Source organism: Mirounga leonina, unplaced genomic scaffold, assembly GCF_011800145.1.
Source record: "Mirounga leonina isolate KUSES-001 unplaced genomic scaffold, KU_Mleo_1.0 Mir_200, whole genome shotgun sequence".
Taxonomy (NCBI): domain Eukaryota; kingdom Metazoa; phylum Chordata; class Mammalia; order Carnivora; family Phocidae; genus Mirounga; species Mirounga leonina.
Window position 1 is genome coordinate 9,877,176 of NW_023270503.1, and position 16,121 is coordinate 9,893,296.

Here is a 16,121-nt window from a genome sequence, read left to right on the forward strand (position 1 = left end):
GGTTCTAGAAACGGCTCTTCAAGGTTTAGAGTGCTCTGTAACTTAGAGCAGAGAATGCTTATTAATGCTAGTTATGAAGCACCTGCCCAGCCCATTTCCTGTCATGGTGGAAATAGGATTTTGTCATAGGTCTCACTGTTTTTCAGGATAGATTATTTTTTAGAATTTGGCAACCCTGTTTCATGTATTTTTTTCACTGAGAAGATAAATCCTCTTTCTCAAATCCTGAAAACCGGTACAGTTTTGCTTTTTAACATAACCACAGCACAAAGATTCCCAAGTTTCTACCACTAAATGACAGATAATAAAGGAAACAGTGTTTGTAGAGCAGACAGGCATTTGGTGATTCAAAGAGGAATTTCAGATGCACAGTGAGAACTAGGGAAGAGACAAATGCACAGCACTGTTAGTTGTGTGTATGTGTGTCTTATGTTTCTTCATGCCAGCTATTTTCAGCTTCAGTTCTTCTTTAATGCTTTTGTCATGGAAGCCTGACTTCGGGATGAATTATATCAGAGCCCTGATGGGGGAAAAGGCCAGATTAAGACTATGTGGAATGATTTTCCTGTCACCTAGCTAATTAAGTCCATCTAATTCTCCAATAGTTAGCATCCTTTTACATGATCTCCAGATAAATCACAGCATTTCTCCTTAGTACTATCGACTGTGAAAGAGATTTGAAGCATTGCATGCCTTCCTACTTCCTCCCCGGGTAGGGTGTCTTGACCTCTCCCAGCTGTTTTCTTTCTTAGGAAAGTTCTAAATTCTAAAAATCACTCTTTCCACCTGTAATTTTTGAAGCTTGAAATTGCTCAATACTGGTTTGGTTCCCACCTTCTCAGTGGGACAGCAGGTTTTGTAGATCAAAGCACATTTTAGATTTTCTTTGCTTTTCTTTTTTTTCTCCCTTAAATTTCTTTTTAGGGGAAAAATAAAACACTTTCAAGACATTACTGCTTGTTGATAGAGCTTCTTGGAATATGTAAATTCCTTAAATCCGGTTAGGTTTGTGCCTATGTACCCCAGTGAGAAGATTGGATCTGAAACATCCCTGAGATGTCCCAGCTCCATCTTCTTTCCAAGTTTTCTCAGAACTCCCACACACCATCAGTACCACTACTCGATTCCCCTAGGACATGTTTCTTTGCAATCTAGAATTTCTTTAAGCTTTGGGAGTCAAGTTGAACAGCATGTATTCCCAGCAACTTGGTAGAGCAATTTACAGATTCTATATGGGCATCTAGTACTTAGCTAAATGAACTCTACCTCTCTCTCCTCTCTCTCCTTTCTCTCTTTCAGCTTGGCAGTGACCTTGGCGGGGGCATTGGAGGAAGTCCGGCAGTAAGTGCCATCCGTTTTTTTCACCATGGGATGCGCTGCCCCCTGTTTGATGCCTTTCCTATGCACACATTCTCAGACCAGTCACCGCTGCTGTCTAGTGTTGTACACCAAAACCTCTATAGCAGTAAATGAAGAGTAGAAAGTAGCATAGGGTTACTTGGATTCTTCGGAGGCATACACCACATGTGGTATAGGGACATCTTTAGGGATTGGCGCTCTGGTGTGTACAGAGTTCTTTGTCTTCCTGACATTAAAGAGCTAAAGGAAATGGAACCTCCCATCTTGACTGGAGAATGCTCTTATTCTCTAGTGTCATCTACAAAGAACTTGAGAGAGTCAGCGGACTCAGAGGGAGACTCTCCTCGTAAGTGACGGAGTTTGGGGTGGGGTATGAATATCCATCTCCCCCCAGGAGAGTTTCCTACTAGATATTTATGCCTAAATGGGAAAGTAAGACTTGTCTGCACCCAAGTGGAAATAGAACTGCTTTCTAAGTTGGATGCTTCTTCTTTCTATAGAAACAGACTCCCCCTTCGTTAGGGTACATGTAGGCCTTTTGCACAGAATCATGGAAGCTAAAATTGGAAACAAACAGAAAAGATCTTGGATCACTATGTTCCTGGTCCTACTGATTACTCTCTGATAGAACTTCTAAAGAGTGTCTGTATATTATCAATGATGAAAAAATAACTGTGATGATTAAGAGGACAAAGAATATACTAATTCAGCTCCAAGAATATTGTAATTATGGTGTGTCCTTACTGTTTTATCAATACTACTAAAATATAGAGCAACATGTTAAGGGCTATTAATCTGTTTTTCCTGGTTTCCCTACCCCCCTTCCCTTTTTCCCTACAGGTGGGACAATCCTTCATCCCCTCATCAGTGCCTGCAACCTTTGCTCCTTCACCTACTCCTGCTGTGGTCAGCAGTGGTCTGAATGACCTGTTTGAACTCTCCACGGGAATAGGCATGGCACCTGGTGGATATGTGGCTCCTAAGGCTGTAAGTAAAGTGATATTTTCTTAATGAACAATACCTGAATTACTTAATATTTTTTGTTATTTCCACTGATAGTAAGTCCAAGGTTTGGGCCCTTGTCCTAAAGAATTTAAGAGGAAGATGAAAAGTAGCCTGAAATTTAGCAATACGAGAAGCACCATAGCATCTTCATTAGCTATTTCTATAATTAGACTTAAAATTGGAAATATTAAATATTTGTGTTTAGAAATATTGTCTGGTTTGTCAGCACTGAAGTCAATCTAGTGTAAACCCAGTTGATGCAACCGTGAAGGGGGTGGGGGCAGGGTATAGTATAGAGGAATAACATTTTTACTTCTCTTTCCTTCCATTCCCTATTGGTATTACATGTGGATTCTAGAGTGCTGATGCTCACATTTGGCTTTCATGGATTTTAGTGTACGTTTTTAGAGTTCTGATTTAGGTTTCCATCATTGGTGCTTTTCTAGTCTCAGCCTTGCTTAATGTCCTGCTCAGACTGAATTTCAAAAGTGGAAACTGCTGTAAGTGAAGCTTATTTCAGCCTTTGGGAATAGTGCCATCCAGGCTAGGCCCAGTTTCTTGTAATTGTGCCTTTCTGGGGGACAATATGCCTGTTCGTTTCCTGAATTCTCTGCCTGTTCATCTGACTCTGGAGGATCCCTGTTAGAGTTGTAGACCAGTTGTCCATTCCAGGGGTCATAACTTTGTCTACACAGCTGCTGAATAGAGTAACCAAAAATAGGATTTAAAACTGAGCCATAATATTTTGGCACAATACAGTAACTTGGTTGTGAGGTTTCTGTGTTGGATATTATCCCACAGACTTTTAATTATTGGTTAAAAGATTATCTAATGCATTTGTTTACTAATATTAAAGTAATATGTACAAATGACAAATTTAAGTAATGTAGAAATGACAGATGGAAAATTAAGTTTATCTGTCCTCACTTTCCCATAGGTAGCCACGATTAACTTTCTTGTGTGTCTTACCGGAAGAAAAGAATTATGCACATACCTATATATCTGTGTTCTTTAACAGAACTATGTCAGGGGAATATACTGTTTTGCATCTAGTTTTTTCTCTACCATATTATTTTGAATGTCTGTATCCACTGTATTGATGTGCCACAACTTATTTAATCATTCTCCTGTTGATAGACATACAGGTTATTTGCTTGGTCCTACCACCCCCCTCCCCACTTTTTGTTATTACAGTGTTGCAGTGAACATCTTTACATATGTATACCCTGGTATACATATATTTTTTTATCCTGGTATACTTTTGTAAATATAGCTATAGGGTAAACCTGCAGTGTGCTTGATCATTTGAACATTTTTTTTTTTTAAAGATTTTATTTATTTGACAGAGAGAGACACAGCAAGAGAGGGAACACAAGCAGGGGGAGTGGGAGAGGGAGAAGCAGGCTTCCCGCGGAGCAGGGAGCCCGATGCGGGGCTCGATCCCAGGACCCTGGGATCATGACCTGAGCCGAAGGCAGATGCCTAACGACTGAGCCACCCAGGTGCCCCAATCATTTAAACATTTTAAAATAGACATTCTCCACTTCCAAAGGTGACATCACATTATATTCCCAGCAACACAGTACAGAGTGCCAGATTGCTTAAATTCTCTATTGAGTATTATTGACTTTTAGGATTTTTGACCCTCTGATAGATGAAAAATATCTTATGGTTGTTTGATTTCATTTTCTTCCTTCCTTTCCTTTTTGGTCTTTAGCGTGGCTGAATATGTTTTTATGTTTATTCAACCACCCACCGATGCTTCGGTATTGTGTCTTAGATGGTCAGAACAGTTCATGAATTTCCTGGGGGTTTTTTTGTTTTTTTAAGATTGATTTATTTTTAGAGAGCGAGCGAGAGCAGGGGGAGGAGCAGGGGAGAGGGAGAGGATCTCAAGCAGACTCCCTGCTAAGCTCAGAGCCCAACGCAGGGCTTGATCTCATGACCCTGAGATCATGACCTGCGCCAAAAATCAAGAGTCAGACACTTCACTGACTGAGCCACCCAGGTGGCCCCTGATTTTTTTTTTTTTTAATTAACTCTTATTGTCAGGATTATCACAGGTTCTAGGGCCAGGGATGGGTAATGGATTATATAGAGAAGATAGGCATTCAAAGTACTTAAGCCACATCTAAGTACTATTTACCCGAAACTATAGCAAGAATTAACAACATATGTAAGACATGGTCCTTGCCTTTAAGATTGATGATAATGGTTTTAGTGGTGATTAAAAAAAAAAAAGTCTTCAAAGATACAGACATGCTATTTTCATTAGTAGATTCAGTTCCTTCCCTTTTAAGCCTTTTACCAAAGGTGCTAATAAAAAAAAAAAAAAAAAATTATACTCATTGGAATTTCTCTTTTTCTTGTATATACTTTTGGTAGCAGTAATCAAGCAGTAAAATGACCAAGTTGAACAGAAGATGGAGAACTAGCCGGGTTATTCATAGACTGTTTTTGTGTGGGTTTGGTTTGGTTTGGTTTGGTTCTTCAATAGAGAACAATCTCAAAATTCAGAGAATATCCAGAGCCTTTTGCATCTGACTTGATATTTATAGTATAAAAATCACCATAATTGCCTAAAGAAGCGAAATCTTAATTTCATCTTTATATATTCAAAACAAATAGCACTGAGATAAATCTTGTGTAGTTCCATTGGGCTCTGTACTGTCTTTTAGGTCTGGCTGCCTGCAGTAAAAGCTAAAGGCTTGGAGATTTCCGGAACATTTACTCACCGCCAGGGGCACATCTATATGGAAATGAACTTCACCAACAAAGCTCTGCAGCACATGACAGACTTTGCAATCCAGTTTAACAAGAATAGGTAAGACGTCTGAGTCCTCAGCTCAGTCATGAAACTTGTGCCTTGTGTACAACAAGCCAGTGTTCCATTTTTAACAATGCATTCAAAGCTCTCATGTTGGAAGATGTTGGGTGTAGAGTGAGAGCTGGTCTTGCATGTCTATTCACTTGTCAGCTTCCACTCTGGAGGCCCTAGGGAATTTTGTTGGGAAACTCATCCATATAGAAAAACCAGAATTTGCTTACTGCCTTCTTAAAGGATTCTAGGACTAGAAAGTTTTTAATAAACCATTTATTTAAAAAAAAAAAAAAAGTTTTAAACTCCATTTATTCATTCAACAAATAATTGTTTAGCATCTATGTGCCAAACATTTCTAGGTACTGGGGCTAGAGTAGTGAACAAAACAAATGAGTCTCCAAAGCCCACATTTTGTTGGGAAAAATGAACATATTTTGGTTGATGTCAAAAATTTGAAACATAGTATACCTGTTAGCTAAATAATGTAGGCAGGCAGTCTGCTTTTAGCAATGAATTCTTTGCCTTATTAAGGAAGGGAGCATGAAGATGTAAATGTTGATTTTCTATGGTTCTGAAACATCACTGTTTTTTATTAAATATCGTGGTTCAGGAAACTGCCTGCTAGACTTTGATGGCAGGTCCATTCATAAATACAAGATAATCAAACTTGTTTCCAGCAAAGTAGTAATTGGACCCTTAAAGCAGATTTAATAAAATTTATCAGTGACAACTTATATCAGTGATTGTCTTACTTATTTCTGAGCATTTGGAAATAACTTTTATACCTTAGATTGAAAGTTTGGCACATTAGAAATCACTTATCTAGAAAGTCTGTGTTTCCTTTTGTCAGACTAGTTCTATTTCCAGCTATTTACCAATTTTAGCCATTCTTAAGAGTTTATAGTGACTTGCATTTTAATTTATTTCTCATTTTAATTTGCATTTCCCTAATGACTAATGATATTGAGCAATTTTTTTCATCAGTATATTGACCATTATATCTTTTTTTTTTTAAGATTTTATTTATTTATTTGAGAGAGAGAATGAGAGAGAGAGTACATGAGAGGGGGGAGGGCCAGAGGGAGAAGCAGACTCCCTGCTGAGCAGGGAGCCCGATGCGGGACTCGATCCAGGGACTCCAGGATCATGACCTGAGCCGAAGGCAGTCGCCCAACCAACTGAGCCACCCAGGCGCCCTGACCATTATATCTTTAGTGAAGTATCTGCTCAGGTCTTTCTTTTTTTAGTTTTATTATCAAGTAGTAAAAGTTCTTTATATATTGTGGATACAAAGCCTTTGTCAGATATACATCTTGCAAATATTTTCTGTGGATTTATTTTCTTAACAATGTCCTTCAAAAAGTAAAAGTTCTATATTGCTTATGCTCTTTATGTTCTAAGAAATCTTTGCTTGGCCTGTGGATACAAAGATCTTTTTTTCTGTTTTTTTTTTTGTTTTTTTTTTTTAATAGAAGTGGTATAGATTTAGCTCCAACATTAACTTTTATAATCCATTTTGAGATAATTTTTAAATATGGTGTAGGGCGCCTGGGTGGCTCAGTTGGTTGAGCGACTGCCTTCGGCTCAGGTCATGATCCTGGAGTCCCTGGATCGAGTCCCGCGTCGGGCTCCCTGCTCGGCAGGGAGTCTGCTTCTCCCTCTGACCCTCCCCCCTCTCATGTGCTCTCTCTCATTCTCTCTCTCTCAAATAAATAAATAAAATCTTTAATAAATAAATAAATAAATAAATAAATATGGTGTAAAGTAAGAGAGTCAGAGTAAACTTTGTTTTCACATAGTAAGCCTTGAAATCAGATAGTACAAACTCCATTTTTGTTCTTTTTCAAAATTGTTTTGGCTATTCTAGGTCCTTTACCTGCTGGGATTTTGATTGAGAGTGTAGATCAGTTTGGGAGAGAATTGACATCAAAGTTCTAATCCATCAGCTTGCTTTTTTTATTTAGGTCATCTTTAACTTCTCTCTGCACTGTTTTATAATTTCTCATGTACAGATCTTTCCTGTCTATTGTCAGATTTAAGTATGTCATATTTTGATGGTATAGTAAGTAGTATTCTTTTCATTTTAATGTTTATTTCTTCCTGGTATATAGAAGTAGAATTGATTTTTGTATGTTGAACTTGTATCGTGCAACTTTGTTAAATTCCCTTACTAGTTTTGGTAGCTTTCTTGTAGATTCCTTACAGTTTTCTACATAGATAAATCATTTTGTCTGTGGTTAGAGAGTTTTATCTTTTCCTTTTCAGTCTTACGCCTTTTCTTTTCTTGCTGACTGTACTAGGATCCGCAGTAAATGTAGAGTGCATGTGATAAGAAGGGACATCTTTGTTCTGTTTTAATTCTCTGGGGGAAAGCATTCAGTCTTTCACCATTAAGTGCAGTGTTAACTGTAGGTTTTTCATGGAGGTTGAGAGAGTTCCTGCTCTTCCTAGTTTGTTGAGTTTTACTGTGAGTGTGTATTAAATTGATCATTAATTATAATTAATTTATTATAAGTTGGTAAAAATGTCAGATGCTTCTTCATTTATTGAGATGATCATGTGGTTCTTTTTTAGTGTATTTATATGATGGATTACAGTGATTGATTTTTTTGAATGCTACCCCAATCTCATATTCTTGGGATAAATCCTGTCTGGTCAGGATATATTGTCTGTTTTTATGTATTGCTCAGTCTGATTTGCTAAAATTTTGTTGAGTGTTTTTTGCATCTATGTTATTGGTGTAGTTCATTTCTGACATGATTTATTCTTTTCTGTTATTTCTTTCCTGAGTTTTATTGACTCTCCTTTATCTTCTCCTCTTGTCTGGCCATCTCTTCCCCAAGCGCTTCCTTCATGTTATGTGTTCTCCTTTGGTGACTGCAATTGCTTTATTAAGTGTATTTTTCTGTTAACTTCTGTATAAATGTTTCTTTTTTTTTTTTTAAGATTTTATTTATTTGAGAGAGAGAGCATGTGTTTGTGAGCACGAGCAGGGGGGAGCAGGGAAGGAGACGGGAAGAGGGAGAGGGAGAAGCAGGCTTCCCTCTGCGGGGCTCGATCGCAGGACCCTGAGATCATGACCTGAGCCAAAGGCAGACACTTAACCAACTGAGCCACCCAGGTGCCCCCATAATTTCCATTGTTTTTATGGCAGATTATTTTCAAGTATGTTTTATTTGTCAATAAGTTTTGTACTGCTGTTTTTCCACTTTTTTGTAATAGTGTCTTTGAGTGCTGTGCTTATACCATTTTGATACTCCTCTCTGAATGAGTTGGAATTTGCAGGACCTGCTATTAGCAGGAGGCTCCTGTAGACAAGGAAGATAAGCCAGGGTCATTTTTTTAGGCTTTGCTACGCAGGGACTCTCCCTCCTTTGCTATGGTGTGGTCACAACTCCTCTGCCTCTAAGAACCTGACTTTATTCGGGGTGCCTGGGTGGCTCAGTCGGTTAAGCGGCTGCCTTCAGCTTGGGTCATGATCCCAGGGTCCTGGGATCGAGCCCCACATCGGGCTCCCTGCTCAGCGGGAAGTCTGCTTCTCCCTCTTCCTCTGCCTCTCCCCCTGCTTGTGAACTCTTTCTCTCTTTCTCTGTCAAATAAATAAATAAAATCTTAAAAAAAAAAAAAAAAAGAACCTGACTTTATTCAAGAAGACTTTATTTCAGCCCTGAGCTCTACAGATTCTCTTACTGGTTTCTGCCTCTGAGGAACACAGCCCTATCTTCAGGTATCTGTTTCCCCTTTAGAAGGCTGCTTTCTTGAGCTCTGTTATCCCCAGGCCCCCCTGGGGACTTGCCACCTTCTTTCTTCACCTGACCTCTGCTTTCCCTGTTTGGTATTTGCCCTACTCAATAGCGCTTGGCACTTGGAATGGGTTTCTCTTCTGAGAATGGATATTTATGGTCAGTATCTGAGGCCTGCTATCCCTAGTTGCCTCTGAACTCTCTGTGCCTCCCTACTGCACCTCCAGAGCTTCTCTCACCAGTTCTGCTGATCTCATGTGCTTTGGCCACATGTAAATATAATTGGGAAGTTTGTAGGTTTCCTCGGACTTGCAGTTTTGCAGAAGGTGAAGTTATAGATTAGTAAGGAATTTTTCCCTCTTTGTTTCTTCTGTGTCATTTCCAAGAGGAGCAATTTGAAGATTAGGAACTAAACTGCTGTCATGTTTCTATCCCAATATTGCCTTCAGACAGAGATTGCTGACCATGAGAGCAAGATCAAAAGAGCAGAATGGTTTTTTGATCTATAAATGTTACATAAAAATGAGTGATGTGTATTCTCAGGATCACTTTATTATTACATTTTGATATTCTAAAGCATAGTTTAGGAAAAAGAAAATGTTTCTTCTGCCATCCTGTGACTCTTGAAAGATATTACCTATATAAACTCTATAGTTATAAGTATTATAGTCCCATCTTCCTTCCTGAGGCTAATTAGAACACAAATTCAATATAAATTTATCTCTTTCATTTGTGTATTTGTTACACCTATAGGCCCACTTTTCCCTTTATGCTCCATCTGTTTGAAATTCTTATATTTCTTGTACATAAGACATGTCTGTTCTTGGGGCACGTGGGTGGCTCAGTCTGTTAAGTGTCCAATTCTTGATTTCAGCTCAGGTCATGATCTCAGGGTCATGAGATTGAGCCCTGTGCTGGGCTTGGAGCCTGCTTAAGATTCTCTCTCTCCTTCTGCCCCTCCCACCCTCCCTGCTTGGGCGTATGCTCACTTTCTCTAGTGTGCACTCTGAAAAAAAAAATGCAAAAACAAAACACGTCTGCTTTCATATGTATTTGTTATTTATGTAACTCCAGACTCAGGTTTTTCCCATCTCTTTACTATTCTTGTATTGTTATTAGACAGGCTTCTCTGTGAAGTCAAACTGGTGGGTACACACTCTGTGCCTCAGGCTTAGAAAGTGACCAGCTGGTCCTAGTCGTTTGGAATGTCTAAGCCAATCAATTTTGCTTTACTTTCACTGTCTCTTTTCTAGTGATTGTGTCTTGCATAGGTAAACAAAAAGAAAATTAGAATTACCAGTAAGTAATCTTCTGGATTACTAAGGCAGGTTATCAAGCTAGTGAAATAATGTCAATTTATTGTACTTTATAGGGTGTGTATTCTTTTTTTCTTTTTTTAAAGATTTTATTTATTTGATACAGAGAGAGACAGCAAGAGAGGGAACACAAGCAGGGGGAGTGGGAGAGGGAGAAGCAGGCTTCCTGCTGAGCAGGAGCCTGATGCGGGGCTCGATCCCAGGACCCTGAGATCGTGACCTGAGTTGAAGGCAGATGTTTAACAACTGAGCCACCCAGGTGTCCCTAGGGTGTGTATTCTTAAGTCTTCTTTCTCCCAAGGATTTTCTAAGGAAAGATATTTTTAAAAAGAGAGAGAAAGAAACTTATTAAATCTGGCCCTCTAGTGGTGTGAAACATAAGAAACTAGCAAAGCAATTCTGTGCTTATGAATGTTTTCTCCTTCCTCAAATCCATTTAATGGGAAACAGGTTATATTGTAATCAGTTTACAGCAAATTAGAATTAAGCATCTTGGTTCCATTGTTTCTTCCATTTAATTTTATTAAAAATTATGTTCAAATGGAGTAGAGAGCCATTGAAACCCAGAGATGTGGCTAAATCTTGCCTCCTGATTAACCTCTGGAATTTTTTCATCCTTTTTCATAGCTTTGGTGTCATCCCCAGCACTCCTCTGGCCATCCATACACCGCTCATGCCAAACCAGAGCATTGATGTCTCCCTGCCTCTCAACACCTTGGGCCCAGTCATGAAGATGGAACCTCTGAATAACCTGCAGGTTAGAGTTTTACTTTACTCAAGGGGTGCAACTTGATACCTTTCTGATTTTATTTCATTTATGTATAAAACAACCACTCTCTTCCTCATATTAAGATTTGGTCATGGAGTATTCAGATTTGAAATAACTATGGAGAAGAGTTTGTTTATCCATTTATTTAGAGAGCACAGGGGAGGGGCAGAGGGAGAGAGAGAATCTTAAGCAGGCTGCATATCCAGTGCAGAGCCCAACTCAGGGCTCAGTATCATGACCCTGAGATCATGACCTTAGATGAAATCAAGAGTCGTTTGCTTAACCGACTGAGCCACCCAGGTGCCCGCCCCTTTAAAAAAAAAAAAAAAGGTCATATTGGTGCCTAGCTGGCACCAGGCACCAATGAGTAAAAGAATGAGTAACACAGGAAGTTACTCATTCTTTTACTCAACAAACATTTAGAAACTTTTAAAGATCTTATTTATAAACCTTTTTTCTAAAAGACTTTTGTAGTGAATTTGTCATTTATATGAGAATAGATTTATGTAGAGGTTATCTTTGAACACAAAACCACAAATAGAGTTATTTGGATTTAAAGGCCCCCTATTAGCACATAACTATGATAAGTAGCAGTGTCTTAGAGGAGCTCAGAACTTTATCAGGTCTACAAGAGCCTCTCGATCTTGAAAATACTGAATTTTTTAGAATGCTTAAGTACTAGCTGAGAGTTTCATTCAGTTTTCATCTGTTTTGAATTTCTCTTTGAAATATAAGCCTTCTGGGGTTCAAGCAACATGAGGGCAGACTAGTAAGCTTATAAGCTCAAGAATAGCAGTATCAAAGGGTTATTAATACAGATATAAGCCCTCGATGTTGTGGGTTTTTAAATGCTCACAAGAACAAGAGAGACAGCCCTGGGTCCATCTGAGATTGGGAACTGTAAGTGATCTCTGCACAAAGCTAATACCCTGGAAGGGTAACTCCCTCAGTGGACGGGAAACTGGGAAAACTGTTTACAGTAAGGCAGGTGATGGAAAAGTTTCTCTCTGACCAGCATTCTGCATGCCCTCTTATGACAAATCCAGGACCCAATATTTTGCCATACATGGCATAATATATGGGCATATAGCCCAAACTTAGGTACAATGTTCTCCAAACCAATAAATTAATGTAAAATTGGTCCAGGACTGGTGAAACCCAGGGTACCTGGAAGAAGCAAATGCAAAGCAGTCATTTTGCAACAGCTCTAAGCTGACAGAGCCATCAGGACTCCCAGCTGAAAAGAAAATCTCTTTTCAAAGCGAGCTCACAGGGGCGGCGCCTGGGAGGCACAGTCGGTTGAGCATCTGCCTTCCGCTCAGGTCATGATCCCAGGGTCCTGGGATCGAGTCCCTCATTGGGCTCCCTGCTCGGCGGGAAGCCTGCTTCTCCCTCTCCCTCTGCCCCTCTGCCCCACTGTGTGTGCTCTCTCTCTCTCAAATAAATAGTCTTTTTTAAAAAAGAAAGAAAGAAAGCTCACAATTTGAACCATAAAAAGAGGGAAATGTATACTATGAAAGACAGAAGACACAGCAGACAGAGGATGAGGACTCCCCTTCCACCAAGAACTTGAAATGAATAGTCTGAATGAGACTAAAAATATAAAATATGTTTAAAATGATTAAAGAAAAATATCAACCTTCTACTTTCCAGTCAAGACAGGTGGGATACCATTGCTCAATCATCTGGAAAATACCAGTGTGAATCCTAGTACTGATGGTGAGACATCACCAGTACAATTACTTGGAGTTAAGATTAATGTTCTTTGGTAGTTTAAATACCAGCACACCAGGCCTGTTCACCAGTTCACTACCTTGTTGCCACAGTTAGTGGATGCCTCTTTCTCTGCAAAGGGTATAATGATTTGGAGCAAAGACGAGTGAGTCATGAAAGAACTTGGCTCAGACTAGAAGAACAAAACAAGGATTACTGTGCAGATGGAATTGGCTGTTACTATGATGCGAGCAGTGTGTTAAGGGGCTTTTCCAGCACAGAATCCTGAAGTAAGGAACTAACCCAAATCTACACCTGCTCCTTTTTCATGGAAATCTAACCTCCTGTTGGCCCATAGAGCCTCTAGCACAGTATTTGAGGACAGTCAGCATGACTGCAAGAATGCTTTACTGTAGAAGTAGGAAAAGGAATTTGGGTCACAGAAACCAGGGCAAATTTTTCTGCTTTTAAAACAAAAAGGAGATAATAAAGAAATGAATGTCAGTTTACCGTCCTGTTTGTATTTCCATTTCTCATTCAGTGAAATGAACATCCCGAACAAGGAACCCTCATAAGAGTAGTTGAATCTTAGTCCAACTCCTTCCCTCAAAAGTACTGATTAGGACTAGTAAATTTTTGTTTTTGCAAACCTGAAGTTAGAAGAAGCAGACTTTTAAAAATTTTATATCTTCTGTCAAGGATGTCATAATTATGGTGATTTTCTCATTAATTGACATTTCCCAGTGGAGAAGATAAGCAAAAACTTAAAGGAGAAACACTTTTTCCCCCCCACTATGAGCAGCTCTATTTAATGTCTGCTGGTGCTAGTTGAAAGTAATGGCTAGCTTAAGGTGGGTGGTTTACTTTAGATTTCACCTTCCATTCTGCCCTTGTCCCAGTATAAACAAAAAGAATCAAATATTAACTCCAACAAGCTTAGATCATAAAGATCCAGATAAAGCCAGGTAAAGATTGATTGGCATTTAAACATTATATTTGCATAGTGTTTGAATTCAAGAACTCACATGGGAAAATTAGTGCTTTTCTACTTCAGACCATAAAATCAGGAAAGAAAAAAAAATGTTTGGAGTTTGAGGAAAAGAAATTTTGAAGGCAGTATGGGTTAAACTATTTTGGCTAATTTCATATCAACATATAGGACAAATAAACCCAGCTGCCAGAACTGTCGTGTAGCACTTAATACAAAAACGTTTCATTACAGTGCTCAGTAAACAACTTACTGGCTCATAGTCTGTCTGAAACACTATTGAAAGGTTAAAAAGACACTGTTCTCTCTTAAAATGTAAAATATAGTCTGCCTTAGAGACAAGAATTAAATACCTAGTAAAGATGTGAGCCTAGAAAATGTCTCCTACCGTACCGATGTTGGTTGTTAAAGCCTTTGCGAATCCAATTTATAAATAAGAGTTTAGCTTGCCTCTGGTGGGATCTTCTCTTAAATTTATTTATAGCATACAATTATATTCTTTTAAAAAGAGAATTCCCTCTGTTTAAATAAAACAAAAACATTAACAAATGTCTAAATGAATTACTTCTAAATGAGTCTCTCTGACTCTGATATCCTTGACCTCTGATACCCTTCATCTCTGTTAGTTGCTTAGAAACATTTTCCCAATATACTTCTTCAAACTTGACACCTGGCGAGTGACTGCTTCTTCAAGTCAGTGTCTGCGAAAAGACAGTAGACTTATGACAGAACAGGTGTTCATCCTGGGCTTTGCGCAGATGCTGTAGAGTTCTCACTGCTGCTTGGCTTCCTTTCTCACAGGGCTATAAAACCTTATGAGATCGTTGGTTTTAATTTTGTCCAGGGTTTTAAAAACAATTATTTTATTTTATTTTATTTTTTTTAAAGATTTTATTTATTTATTTGAGAGAGAGAAAATGAGAGACAGAGAGCATGAGAGGGAGGAGGGTCAGAGGGAGAAGCAGACTCTCTGCCGAGCAGGGAGCCCGATGCAGGACTCGATCCCGGGACTCCAGGATCATGACCTGAGCCGAAGGCAGTCGCTTAACCAACTGAGCCACCCAGGCGCCCCTAAAAACAATTATTTTAGAAGATTTTATTTATTTATCAGAGAGAGAGAGGGAGAGAGCACAAGCAGCAGGCAGAGCAGGCAGAGGGAGAAGCAGGCTCCCAGCTGAGCAAGGAGCCCCCTGTGGGAATCAATTTCAGGACCCTGGGATGACCTGAGCCGAAGGCAGACGCTTAACAACTGAGCTACCCAGGCGTTCCTAAAAAAAATTTAAAGAGTCAACTAGTTGTATAGTTAGTTCAGAACAACCGAGTCCCCCAGCCTTTTCTCCCCAGCATGGCCCCAGTTTTCTCTTTCCATAGTCAATCTCTCTTGCTTCTTGCAGTTGAGACTTTTTGCATTTACCTCTCTGAGTAAAATGCTTGTATTGTGACTTCTGGATTTTTCCATTTTAGGTGTTCTTTAACATCTTTCTGCACTCACTGATGTCCTCTTCATGCCTATGTCCTATCCTCCTGTTTTCCTGACAGAGCTAGCTCAGAATTTGCTTTAATCAGAGTTCAGTGTTTAGGTTATTTTTTTTTTTAAAGATTTTACTTATTTATTTGAGGGGCGAGGTGGGGAGCAGAGGGAGAGGGACAAGCAGACTCCCTGCTCACCACTTGGGGCTCAATCCCATGATCCTGAGATCATGACCCAAGCCAAAACCAAGAGTCAGACACTTAACAGACTGAGCCACCCAGGCACCCCCAATGTTTACATTATTAGGACTATACTTCAAAGCTGAGCTATGAAGTGTAATTATCTTTTTCTCCATAAAACTTTTTGTAAGTAGTTGGATACTTACCTGTTAATACCTGTCTCTTCTTGTTTGCTTAATTTTTTTGTGTTTTTAACCATAATTCAGTCCCAACTTCCCATGAGATCAGACCCTTCAAAAAGGTCTATCACTTTCACTTTCTTGAAGTCCCCTCTGGAGTCTTTTGACCTGCTCTATTCTGGACTGATTTTCTTATGTGTGAAAGATGGCTGTCATCCTGGGATCTCCCTTCATCATCACTCTGTGGTTCATTGCCTTCTCTCTTGTATATTGGGTCTCCTATTATATGGTTCTTTGATTACTTCCTCATTTTGATGAAAAACATCCTCCGGTAGCTTCCTGAGAATGGGTATGTAGAGAATAAAGTTTTTGAAGTTTCACATGTTTTAAAATGTCTTCTTCATACTTTCTGACAGTTCCTGTATATCTAGGTTGGAAATCATTTTGCTTCTAGTCTGATGCTATTCTGATTCTTGATTTTTTTTTTTTTTTTTGCGCTGTGTTCTTTCTCATTTAAAGCTTATAAGATCCTTTCTTTATCCCTCATGTTCTGAAATTTCACATGATGTGCCTCTAGA

The 16,121-nt window shown here is 39.1% G+C and overlaps 1 protein-coding gene across 3 annotated transcripts in view; it reads left to right on the forward strand.

The window, feature by feature from the left end:
• Positions 1–16,121, forward strand: part of AP2B1 (adaptor related protein complex 2 subunit beta 1) — a 127,685-nt gene that overhangs the window by 81,256 nt on the left and 30,308 nt on the right. For 2 of the 3 annotated variants that reach the window (XM_035026589.1, XM_035026590.1), the window contains exons 15-18: positions 1,300–1,341; positions 2,200–2,346; positions 5,043–5,188; positions 10,872–11,001. In XM_035026589.1, the coding sequence (XP_034882480.1) occupies positions 1,300–1,341; positions 2,200–2,346; positions 5,043–5,188; positions 10,872–11,001 (465 nt within the window). The remainder of the gene's footprint in view (positions 1–1,299; positions 1,342–2,199; positions 2,347–5,042; positions 5,189–10,871; positions 11,002–16,121) is intronic. The other variant, XM_035026591.1, reaches the window with a different exon arrangement.